The 13,580-nt window shown below is 32.4% G+C and overlaps 1 protein-coding gene across 2 annotated transcripts in view; it reads left to right on the top strand.

The window, feature by feature from the left end:
* LOC132749630 (carboxypeptidase D-like) overlaps positions 1-13,580 on the top strand; it is a 38,124-nt gene that overhangs the window by 7,906 nt on the left and 16,638 nt on the right. Inside the window, exons 5-10 of one of the 2 annotated variants that reach the window (XM_060739472.1) lie at positions 5-103; positions 2,627-2,889; positions 3,695-3,886; positions 4,733-5,016; positions 8,145-8,244; positions 11,241-11,383. In XM_060739472.1, the coding sequence (XP_060595455.1) occupies positions 5-103; positions 2,627-2,889; positions 3,695-3,886; positions 4,733-5,016; positions 8,145-8,244; positions 11,241-11,383 (1,081 nt within the window). Of the gene's footprint in view, positions 1-4; positions 104-2,626; positions 2,890-3,694; positions 3,887-4,732; positions 5,017-8,144; positions 8,245-8,324; positions 8,425-11,240; positions 11,384-13,580 lie in introns of both variants that reach the window. The other variant, XM_060739473.1, reaches the window with a different exon arrangement.

Consider the following 13,580-nt stretch of genomic DNA (forward strand, 5'->3'; position numbering starts at 1 on the left):
TCAGATATACAGATTTTGAGAGTGATGAGTTATCTGTCCCTAACAATGATGGTGTTGAAGTGAAGTTTGAGCTTACTAAGAGAGCAGCTATTACAAGTCCAAGGTAACTAAAACATTTGCTCTAAATGTCCTTATTCTATGAACTATGAACCGCCTCCGTGGTTGATGAGTAAGAGTCAATGTTACCTCTCTGGCGCGGGTTCGATCTCCGGGAGATGCTTTGGTAGTTTAGTGCGGAGGAAGGTAGTCTAGTACTGGTGTAACTCTCCAGGAACGATGGTTAGGAAACTACCCGCCTATATGACAGAAATACTGTTGGAAAAAGGCATAAAATGAAACAAACAAAACCTTATTCTATAACATTCGGTAAATGAATTATGTAATTCCTGCAAGGATTTTTTTCACTATATATATAACAAGGGCGTTATAAAAAGAGAATTTTAAGAAATTAAAGTGGCTTGTGTAAATGTTGAGAGTACACTTAAAAGGAATCAAAATAAGTTTATATTTTGCCATTTTTTTTGCCGATTTCCTGTTTATACTGTAAATGAATATTCAATAACCAACATTCACACAGAAATTTCTATAAATATCCTTCAGAAAAGATTGGGGAAGTCTTTATATATTTTAGGTAGTTTGATATTTTATCCTAAACATTTCTAATTAAAAATTATTGGTAAATCTTCATTACAATAGGCAATCTTTTGAAATATTTATCTAATTCATATGGTGTGGCCATATGTTAAAAGCTTTGGACTAGTAATCTAAGTAAGGATTGACCATGTGGGTTCAAACCAAGTCAGTGGCAAGCTGTGGTTTCCTTGAGCTGTGGTTTCCTTGAACAAGAAACTACATTCATTACTTAGTACTGCTGGTTAGTTTCAGGAACAGATTTGAGAGAGTTTTAATAAGCTTATAGCTACCAACTAAATCAAACTAAAATTAATTTGTATAAACTAACTTGACAACGAAAAAATGAGCATTATATCACCTTAATTGCATGAAGCCTTTCTTTGTGTTTAAAGGAATATAACAGTTTGACTTAATATTAACTTCAGTCACTACTATTTAATATACATGTAGTTGAGGACTGAATAATAGCATTTGTTATGTATTCAATATGTTATCTTGGACCTTTACAAAAATAAACAAAATGAAATTCTTAACATGACATTGATAAGAGATTTATTGATCCAATCATTTAATAATTATGACCTTAAGATTTAGAATAGCTTTGATAAATTGGCTTGTCAGTGAAATAAAGTAACAATAAATGATAAGATAAATTGTGGGTTTATATACAATGTTAGTTTTATCTAGATTACAATCAGTAATATACAGCTGTTGCAAAATGTCTAGGACTAGGTTCAATAGAGACATGTGTCCATATTTTAATCTACTGTCATATTAAAGCCATAACAGAGCTTTATTTATTTCTGAAAAGTTATATTTAGATTATAATCAGATCAGTATCAGAGGAAATGTATTTCTTACAACAGATCCTGTAACTCGATCTTTTTTTATGGTTTTATATCATATTATATTGAACATGTGATAAATAGATAATGATATTCATGTAGGTTTAATACTAAATTTATTGAATTTATTAGATAAAAAAAATATTATGCTCGCCAGAGCCTTGGATAATATGATTTCAACTTGTTCAATAAATTTAGTTTTAATTCTACACTCATTCAATATCCTCTATATAAAAGATGAATTGTGCTTGAAATTATGTATAAAACATGATTGATATTACTGTATTAAGGGAAAGGAGAAAGTTAAGTAGGTAAATAGTTCTGCACTGGTTAACAGATGGTAGAATAATTGGTTTTTAATTTTTTCCTATCAAGGTTATCAAACATTTACATTTAGTTGCAGATCCAAGAATTTTTTTACGAAATAAAATTTTAGAAGGGGTTTGGCATTTTACTAGCTTAACAAAAGGGTCAACCATCATGAGTCTACTTTTTGTGTGTTTTTCACTTTAAAAATATAATTTGATATTAGAATTCCAGAGGGGTATACCCCAAAGATCCACACTTGTTCATTAAGTATAATTATGTTTGTCTTATACCAATGCACATGAAACCTATCCAAAATTGTCATATAAATAGAGGAAATGTACAATTTTTCATTGTGTAACACAGATTCAATCCCAAAAGTATTAGTTTACCTTCACTTTTCCTTCCCATTGCTTTTTGGTTGACTGCAACCCCAAATAACACACCTTGTTCTTGATGTTATATTATTTGACATTTCTTCGATACTTTTATCATTTATTTTGTCATGCACTTTAACATGCGGGGGGATAATTTATTCTTTATCTTTGTGCATCATTTCAGCATCAATTATTGTTTGTTTAAGTGGTACCTTTTAAATGTGTCGTCTGCTTTGAATTATATTTGATGTTTCTGTAACATACACTTATAAGATATTATTCTTGTAATCTGTCCATGTCAGACTGACCATAGCATTTGGTGCTCAGTTTTAGTATTTTAATTATGATTGTTATATATGGTTAAATAGCATTAGACAGTTTAAACTTCCAAACCTGATAATACCACTTGGGAGAAAAAGTTAATGCTGATATCACTATTGTAACAGAGTATTATTTTATTTTCAGCCCTCCGACCGTGAAGGAATACACGTTGGACATGCTCGTGAGTAGGGTAAATAAGTTGAGAGATGCTGCTCATAGAGAGGCTACCACCCTCGTAGATCCACTAGAATTCAAACATCACAACCAGCAAGAACTGGAATCATTCCTACGACGTTACGCTGACCAATATCCACACATTACAAGATTGTATGACATTGGTGAATCTGTGGAGGGACGAACACTCTGGGTGTTAGAAATATCAGATAATCCAGGCATTCATGAACCAGGTAATTATTCATGCAATGGTTCTTATTCATTCAAACATTTATAAACTAGGTAGTTATTCTTGCAAATGTTCATGAACTAGGTAATGATTCATGCAAACATTCATGAATCGGGTAATAATTTTTGCAAATGTTCATGAACTAGGAAATTATTCATGCAAACATTCATGAATCAGGTAATTATTCATGTAAACATTCATGAATTGAAAACATTCATGAACTAGGTAAATATTCATGCATATGTTCATGAACCAGGTCATCAAAGTATTAAACAAGATGGTTTATAAGAACAAGCAGATACATGGATCATAAAATCAGTGACAGAAATTCCATAAATACATGTAAAATAGAATATGTTAGATTTTAACCCACAGTTGCTATAGGGGAAGTTATTACGGTCATGTGACCCCTTTTCCCCCTTTGGGCCCTTAAAACATTTTTTAAACCCCAAATTTTTTGAAAAAATTTATTTCAAGGTTTTTAAATTTAAAGAAAGGGATCGATTTTTTGATTTTATATAAAAAATCTGTCCCATTTTTTTTTTTTTTATGCCCAATTTTTAAAACCTTTTTGATCATATTTTTTGACAGGGAAATCCCTCTATCTGAAATTTCTTTGGAAAAACTTTTCCCCCTTTATTACCAAATGCGATTAGAACCAAGTTCAAAAATCAAATTTTCAAAACCCAAATTTGCTTTGTCTAAAATTGAACCAGGCTCCTGAAATACTAAATTATGTTTTTTCTATTGAGCTAAGAGGGTGGACTTGTTCATATAGTATTGAATGTCTGTACCTTTGTGCATTGCAGGAGAGCCAGAGTTTAAGTACATAGGAAACATGCATGGTAACGAGGTAGTTGGACGAGAAATGTTAATATTGCTGATACAGCTACTGTGTGAGAACTACGGCTCTAATGATTTCATCACAGGGATGGTAAACCTAACGCGTATACATATCATGCCCACTATGAACCCTGACGGATATTCTCGAGGAACACTAGGTATGAATTTTTGTTTGACTTTGAAAAGGTTTTTGTATTAAAATGGAAAATGAGATTAAATAAGGACTCACTAGATTTTATTTTAAGTAACAATGTCCAAGAACGTGTGCTAAATAGACCTAGCATGTAGGATTTTTGTCTTCGAGTGTGTTTGAATCTTTTATACCTAACATTGCACTTCCCTGTGCTTCTTATCTTTTGTAATGTTTATTTTTCATAGGGCTATAGTGAAGTCTTTATCTATCATCTTTAAACAAGCTCCAGCAAATTTTTTAATTAAATTTTACTAGAAAAAGGCATTAGTATATACTTGCAATAGAGACCTTTGACAGGTTATGTGGCAGTACAAGTCAAGTCAATTTTATTTATAAGTTGGTTTCATATAACAATAAACATAATCAATTTTATTTATAAGTTGGTTTCATATAACAATAAACATAAGCTCTGATGAGCTTTTTACACTGACTATGTTATTATAAGTTTGCTACATGTAAGATAGCACATCCTTGCAACTTGGGATAATATAAACTTAAACAATTTTAAAGAGCAATAAACATTTACCAAAATCTAATTTTAAGATGTATATTTGACTTGTTAATCAATTTGCTTATTAAAACTTCAGAAAACTAATAACGATATCACTTATAAAGATATATCTCTTATAACAATGCTGTTTCCGTGGCCTCGACTCTTGTTTACAAATTGGTTGCCTCTTGGATATAATGATATCAGGATATAGCAATATAAATATTACAGTCCCCCTGAATTTTATTATAAGCTGCTTAGCAGAGTTTACTGTCCATTGTAGGTGAATAAATTAAAATAATTTTAATTTTTGTTTGCCAGGTGATATTGCCGGAGTACGAGGCCGTTCAAATGCTCATGGTGTTGACTTGAATCGCAATTTTCCTGACCTATTTGAAACGACAAAAATTAACGCACACCAAGAGAAAGAAACACAGAATGTGATGAAGTGGTTGACAGAATACCCATTTGTGTTGTCAGCAAATCTTCACGGTGGATCTCTCGTTGCGAACTACCCATTCGACGATGGTTTAAAGGGAACGGCAGCTTTCAGCAAATGTCCAGATGATACGACCTTTATACAGCTAGCTGAGTCGTATTCCTTGGTATGTCTGTAGTAGTGCTAGAGTAGAAATGGGTTTTTCTTCCTTTAAGATAACATAGATTTAGTTTGCAAATTTTCTGTTTAATTGAATTGATTTAAAGTAACATGATTTTTAATTTTCACATAAATTTTGTAATAGAAGAGGGCCTTTAATATGTAAAGATAGTTAAGACAGCAGTGATAAATCACTAACCTTGTTGTTATTTTGTAATGATTGTGAAGGCTGATTTTGAATATTTCTTTATGATGTGCCTCTGTGCTTTTCAATGTTCTCTTTGATAATTGACAGGGTTTTTTTGACAGGAAGGGAAAGGGGCCATAAATATTTTGAAAAATGACTCTGTATTTTTGCAAAATGGGGGAAAAAATATTTTTTAATTTGGGTTTTAAAGGGGGAAAATGAACTGGGTCCGGGGGATTTTTTGATTTTTTCATGAAAAAAAACTGTGGTTTTCATGCTTTATTTCAGGGATTTCTGTAATGAAAAAGGGGAAATGTGGCCATTGAATTACGTCTTTGTCGAAAAAAAACCCCTAACCCTCCCCCCCAAAAAAAGGGAATGGCAAAGGGGGTTTATCATTAGTTGCCCATATTACTTTTACATTGTTTGTAATTTCCACAATTTATTGGACTAAGGAAGACATGGTATTTTGTTTTCTATTCTAACATGCTTCAAACTATTCTCATATTAATAATAAGACTTGGTGGTCAAGTGTATTATTACAGGATATACATGTATGTGTACACGATAAGAAAAGAAAATACATAGGCTTACAAACTGAATAACGACATGAAATTTATTTCTGCTATTGTAGTTAAATATATTTTTAACAATTCTCCTTCTATAAGTATGTTAAAATGGAATTAGATTACAATTTTCCTTTGCTAAATTGCAGTACAATAATGTATTGTTTATTAAGGGTTGTCACGTTTATCTGTTTGAATGGGTACAGTCAGTTTTTAGCTAAAAACCTGTTAGAAAATTCAATACCTCGTAACAGAGGTTAGTATTTGACTTAAGGGATGGAAAAGTTTTAATTTGATTCTGAATATTACCTTAGCTTTTTATGACAAGATATGACAATTGTTTGTATTTTGGTTTTACAAAACAATGTATTTTTTTTGATCTGATCGAAAAGTTTTCACCCCACGAAAATAGTTTTCTCCTATTCGGATATTATTGTAATCATTTTTTTGAAAAACAAATATGAACATAATGACATAAATTTGGGCATAAAAAACAAAATCAATGTTGAAAACTAAGGGTTATATTTGTTGGCCAGTTATTGTTTTAAACGGTTATTATGTTGCCAATAACGATTTAAATTTTTTTTTTAAAAAAACCCCATTTTTTATTGTTTCAAAATTTTTTTTTTTTTGGGGTTTTCCAAGCCTATGGGGCTTTGGTTTTATTTTCCTTTTGTTAAAATCTAAAAGCTTTTCATTATTTTTTCAACAATTTGCCAGTTTTATCAACAATATTTTAAAAGACAATGTTCTTATGTTTTATAATGCATGTTCTTTTGTTTTGAAAGACATTTTTGTTTGTTTACTAACAATATGTAGAAAGACAAGTTCTTTTGTTTACTAACAGTGCATTGAAATACATGTTCTTTCGTTTATTAACAATACATTGGAAGTCATTTAATTTTTATGTCCCCACTTTTGGGGAGGCATTTAGATTTGCCCCTGTCTGAATAGGGATAGGGGGCTGTCCATCCGTTCCAAAATATGTCATGACTGTAGCACTAAAAGTGCTTAAGGTAAAGTCAACAAACTTTTCAGGAATGTTGATCAGCATGTGAAGTTTTGCACCTGGGGTTTCATGTGTGGATTAATTCAGTTTTAGAATAGAGTGATTGCCCTTGATTTAGTAAAAATTTGCAAGTTCAAACTTAGCTGAAAAAGTATTTGACCCAAAGTCATGAAACTTTACAGGAATGTTGGCCAGCAGGATTAGTTTTTCACCTCGTGATTTGCTTTTAGATTTATTAAGTATTCGTAGAGTTATTGCCCTTAACCAAATTGCAATTTTCAACTTGGGTTGTGTATTACTCAAAATGTATTTGACCAAGAGACATGAAACTTTACAGGAATGTTGGTCAGCATGGATAGTTGTACATCTAGGGTTTTGCATGTTTTTATTTTCTTTTAAGCATACTTTAGGATATAAAATTGAGATCTGAATGTTTTGCAGCTCAATATTGGGGAAAATCAAGATGTCAACATTGGAATAATTGAATGTCCCAACCATATAGGGGTAGGAGGAAATCTTGTAGAATTTCCTTTGCTGGTCTGTCTGACAAACTGTCCATGTTTTTTGTGTACTAACAATACCTCAAAAGACCTTTTCTTTTGTTTGCTTACAATACATTGAAATGCAAACCATAGTTCTTTTGTTTTAAAAGACATGTTCTTTTGTTTACTAACAGTATATTGGAGAACCTGTTCTTTTGTTAGCTTACACTTCTTTGGAGATATGTTCTTTTGTTTGCTAAGAAAACATTGAAAGACATGTTTTTTTGTTTACTTACAATACATCAGAAGATCTGTTCAATTGTTTGTTAAGAATACATTATTCATTTGCTTATTAATGATACATTATAAAACTTGTTCTTTTGTTTAATATGTATTAATTTGTTTTAGATAGATAAATTGACAATTTTATTCTGAATTTTCAAAATTCCATGTTTTAGCCAAGTTAACAATTTTGTAACTCCTGGCTCATTAGATTGGCAAGTGTTAAACATGTGCTTTCCAATTGATGACTGGGAGTTAGAAAGATATTGTATTAAAACTTGATATATAGAAAGCTTATGTGGAGTCCTTGCTTTGGACTGCTATTCAGCTGGTTAGAGTAAAGGTCAAGGTCACTAAAAATATTTTTACAAATGTGTGAAATCTATGCTGAGACTGTTTAATATCCCTTCTTGTTTTATATTTGCCTATACGCTTCTTATTTACTTGGTATTCAAAGGTGATAGAGCTTTAAATGCTTTGTTTTAATGATTTATATTACTATTTTAGACATTTTATTGATTCATTCAGACTTTTTATGGGATTTCCTTTTTTTGTTTTGTTCAAAGGCTTTGGTTTTATTACATGCTTGCATGAAACTATGTTTTGCAGGCTCATTCAACCATGCATTCAGGCCATCCTTGCCCGCAACAGAGCAGCGAGTACTTCCAAGATGGTATCACAAACGGTGCCCATTGGTATAGTGTTGCTGGTAGGCACATCTTTATTTTCACCCTACCTTCCTGTTTGTATGTGTGGTAATAAATGCTATTTTTTGCATGGAATTTTCAGGCACATCCCACAATGCATGTTGGCCAGTCGTGTCCCAACATTAGCAATGACTACTTCAAAGATGGCATCACAGAGGGGAGGGCTTGGTATAATTCGTCTGGTATGAAAATTTGAAAAATCAGATTTTTTTGTATGATTACAAGGACTATTCTTTAAAGATAGTTCACACAAATTTATGCCGCCAGGGAGAAGAATATATAGCATGGCCATACCTGTGTGGTATATAACATTATATTAAGCCACATACTAACAACTTGCACCACATGGTAAGGCAATACTTACATTTAGTTTTACGTCTTTCAGTCCCTTTTTTTTAATAGATAACTATTTCACAAAGCACCAAAATTTATTGACCAATTTCTTTGATATTTGGTATATAAGTATATGTATTGTTTAGGACCTTGTACTTTGGGTTGGAGGTCAAGGTTAATTAGGTCAAGGCCACTAAGGTTAAAGATAGATTTTCTTACTTTTCCTCAAGGTCATATTTTCAGTTTTTTTCAAAGTGGTAGGGGAGCATCCGTCTGTGTAACATAAATACATGTATACTATACTTGATATCAAGTGGAAATTTTTAAATATGACCACACAATTATTGTCTTCATGTTTTATATAAACATTTGTGTAAGTTAATATCTCTGATACTTTGAGTATTTAGGCATTTGTACAGGTAAACTTTTCTCAAAAGTAGATAGGTTTTTACTAAATGATAACTTATCAAATTTAAGATGTTAGCTAAAAAGATAATAGGCCATTGCATGGTGACATTTTTGAGGCCCTTTCTAGATTCCAAAGTTATGAGAGTTAAGCCCCCTGAGCCAAGAATATGTCTTGACACTATGTTTGTTTCCATAAATTTTAATAAGTTTTCTATATATACCCCCTGGTAGATGATAATAAATGGCTGTAATTCTAAAATTGATATCACCATTGATTTTCAGGGAAGTACATGATTGGTATCCTAATTAATTATCCTAATTAATTGTTATGAATGGTTTGAACGATTTTACACACCTTTCTTACTGTCAAATCTTTATGGCTTGGAAAAAGACAGTGCCCATTAATTTTGATGTCTGTTTGTCAAGTGTTATCAGCTGGACTTTGGGATGGGGTTGGCGAGTTTAAAACAAGGAGTATATCCTTGAGATTTTCAAAACCTGAACAACTTGACAGTTAAATAAAATTAAATCAAATAACGCAAAAAACTCTTGAAAAAAAAATTCTGATTTTTCAATAATTGTTGAAGTGTAAAAGTTTGTGTTAAGAAAGTATTTAGAGATATGCATTATTAACATATTTGGTTACATTGTAGTTTTCTGATAAAGCAAGTCCTGTTTGGGAAAAACGTAATGTTTTCAGCATTTTTTTACCACATTTGTTTGCAACGTGAAGCATACTAGAGTAATTCTATATTTTAAATGTGGTAATTGCCCTCTGTTTTGCCTATTGTTGTAATGTACAGTGAAATGTTTGTATGAAAGATTTTGTTTAGCTTTTATTTACTGTACATCAGTAGAAAATATTTGAAATAAAACATCCATCTTAAAACACAAGCTTTAAGGCTGCTTGCCTTCAGATGAGGATAAAATTACAACTTTTATTATTTATTTTTTTTTCCAAAAAATGAAATTAGAGGAAAGTTTACTTAAATTTTAAGAAATGTGTGAATGTTATCAAAAGTTGATTCAGTTCCTCTGCATGTTCTATACATCACATGGTCAAATTGATTTTTTAAATCTATTTTTCACCATTTTCCCCACCATATTAAATTTTGTCACAACTGAGGAAGAATAGGGTATTTTTACATGTGTTGACATGTTTTTTATGACTTTTTTTGTGATTTTAAAGTACTGAATGCTTGCATTAATCACTTTCTAGTGATTGTTCAGTACACACTTGACAATGTTTTTACTATATTAAAACCTTTCTAAATTTTCCTAATATTTGGCATTAATCTGAAAGCTTGCTGTTTTAAATAGAAAAGTCGAATCAGATAGCTTGCAAAGTTTGCCTGTTAGAATAGCACATATAGGTCAGAAAAATTTTAATGTTTCACAATTCAAAGTATATGTACTGCTTAATGCTGTGTAAAATGCTTTTCCATAAATGCTTTTCCTAATATAGTACAAAATGTACATTGTATATTATCATTACACAAATTATATGGATCACAGGACATATAACTGTAGCAATAAATGATAACTTTGTTACAATACATGTATTTTGCTTATCTACATATATTTGGTGCCTTCATAGCAATTGTTTTGCTTATTTAATTTTATAAGTTTTGTGAGCAACATAAATTTTAAATAAAGAACCTACCAATGATAATGAAATCTTAAATAAAGAACCTACCAATGGAATTCTCATGAGAATGATTCTCCATGTTTTCAGAATTATGATTGAAAGTCACTGTCTAAGACTCATAAGTCTGGCATGAATTTTGGATAAATTATGACCCTTACTGAACTTAAAAACAATTTTTGGTCATAACTATGTACATGTAGTGTGATCATAATTATGTCATGTTATTTTTCGGATGAAATCTTCCTCTTTGTTACTTGTACATTACTTAGGCATGTGTTTTAATATCAAGTACTTAGAATGCTTTAGGGCACTGCCCTTTGATAGCTCTTAGTTTACACAGAATTTATTTTTGTTTGATTTTGTAGGAAACTATAAGCTTAGAAACACACTCTCTAATCTATTCCTGGAACCAACCAGTACTGAACAATAAGTGTAAACTGTTTTGCTCAAGGAAACATTGGCTTGACCCTGTTAAGGTTTAAACCCAGGTAGCTAGTGATCCTTAGATTACTAGTCTGAAACATTAAATGATAGCTCTTGTTATACTGTATTGTTGTGTTATATCACAGATTTTCGTCTGAATAATTAATTCTATATTTTTTATTCCAGGTGGTATGCAAGACTATAACTATGTTCACACAAATTGCTTTGAGATAACATTAGAGCTGGGATGTACAAAATTTCCACAGGCAACAGAGATACCAAAGTTCTGGTCAGCCAACAAGTATTCTCTCTTAGTGTTTATGGGACAGGTAATAATTTTAATACAGTTGTATTTGTTTTAGTCTTAAATTCAGAGAGAAAAAGTATCTATCTATTCTATCCTATCCTATTCAGTTCTATCCAATCTAATCCCCAGTCTGATCCCCATCCAAATCCCCAATCAAATCCCCATCCACATTCCCAATCCACATCCCCAGTCCAATCCCAAATCCAATCCACATCACCAATCCAATCCACATTGCCAATCCAATCCACATCCCCAATCCAATCCACATCCCCAATCCAATCCACATCCACATCCCGAATCCAATCCACTCTCCCATTCCACATTCCCAATCCAATCCCCATCCACATACCCAATCCAATCCACATCCCCAATCAAATCCCTATCCACATACAATTCAATCCACATCCCCAATCCAATCCACATCCCCATCCAAACCACATCCCCAAGCCAATCCACATCCACAATCCAATCCCAATTCAAATCCCAATCCCATTTCATCCTATCCTATCCTATCCTATCCTATCCTATACATCTATCTATTGATCTATAAACATCACACTCTTTTGAGTATTTTGTGCAGGTGTGTGTCAGTGCAAGAAATTAAAAGATGAAATGTACAGGAGAAAAAAAGCGATACAAAAATATATTTGTAAGAAGTTCAAAACAAGTTGATAGTGAAAGTAGAAATACAAAGTGCTAGTTTCGACTTTTCGCCCTTAGACATTTGCTGGAAGTTGTTGAAAAGATAAAGTTTTTAACTTCAACATTAACTTTGATGTTTATTACTTGTTTTAAAATTACAGCACAAAAATTACATCTGTATCTTAGACCTTAGTTATCCCCCGCCGATGGAATCGGGAGGGGGATATAGTTTTGGCGTTGTCCGTCCGTCCTTCCGTCCGTCCGTCCGTCCGTCCGTCCGAATTTCGTTTCCGGAGTAGTTCTCTGCAACTAATGGCTGGAATTCAACGAAACTTTATGGGAATGTTGATCAGCATGTGAAGTTGTGCACCTGGGTATTTTTGTCTGGATATTTTTAGTATTTTTAGAGTTATTGCCCTTGACTTAGTAAAACGTCCGAATTTCGTTTCCGGAGTAGTTCTCTGCAACTAATGGCTGGATTTCAACGAAACTTTATGGGAATGTTCATCAGCATGTGAAGTTGTGCACCTGGGTATTTTCTTCTGGATATTTTTAGTATTTTTAGAGTTATTGCCCTTGACTTAGTAAAATTTTGTAATTTTCAACTTGTGTCGCATGTAACTCAAAAAGTGTTTGACCTAGAGTCATGAAACTTTACAGGAATGTTGATCAGTATGTGTAGTTGTGCACCTGGGTATTTTCGTCCGGATATTTTTACTATTTTTAGAGTTATTGCCCTTGACTTAGTAAAATTTTGCAATTTTCAACTTGTGTCACATGTAACTCAAAAAGTATTTGACCTAAAGTCATGATACTTTACAGGAATGTTGATCAGCATGTGTAGTTGTGCACCTGGGTATTTTCATCTGGATTTATTTAGTATTTTTAGAGTTATTGCCCTTGACTTAGAAAATATTTGCAATTTTCAACATGTGTCGCATGTAACTCAAAAAGGATTTGACATAGAGTCATTTAACCTTATTGGAAAGTTGCTCAGCATATTTAGTTTGTTCCTGGGGTTTCGCTTGTGAATTTATCCAGTATTTGTAGAGTTATTTCCCTTGACTTAGTAAAAACTGTTTCATTATGTTGTTATTTGATCCTTGAGTGCTTGAGTTAGAATCAACCAACTTTACAGGAATAATGATCAACATCACTAAATTACGAATAATGAAGTCTGGAGATTAAGATGTTTTTACATCTAGGTGAGCTATTGTGATCCCCCACCGTCCGTCGTCATGCGTCGTCAGCAATTTCTTTAAACAACATCTCCTCAGAAACAAATGACTGCACAGCAACCAAACTTTACAGGAATGATCCTAGGGTGGTCCCCTGCCAAAGTTGATCAAATGGTTCTGGTCTGTTGCATAGCCTTATGTCTTCAGTTGTTGTGTTAATAATAACCAGTACTCGGCGGGGGATATAAATTCAACGAATTTGCTTGTTGAAAATAAGATGGTTGCAAGATGGGGAGCATTCCATAAGCTAGAGTGCGTACTTAATATTAGCTGTTTATAGGTGATGGACAGGCAACTTGAATTTTTCCACAGTAATTAAAGCCATATGACCTCTACAGT

Source organism: Ruditapes philippinarum, unplaced genomic scaffold, assembly GCF_026571515.1.
Source record: "Ruditapes philippinarum isolate M1 unplaced genomic scaffold, ASM2657151v2 ctg1735_1_1_1_1, whole genome shotgun sequence".
Lineage (NCBI taxonomy): Eukaryota > Metazoa > Mollusca > Bivalvia > Venerida > Veneridae > Ruditapes > Ruditapes philippinarum.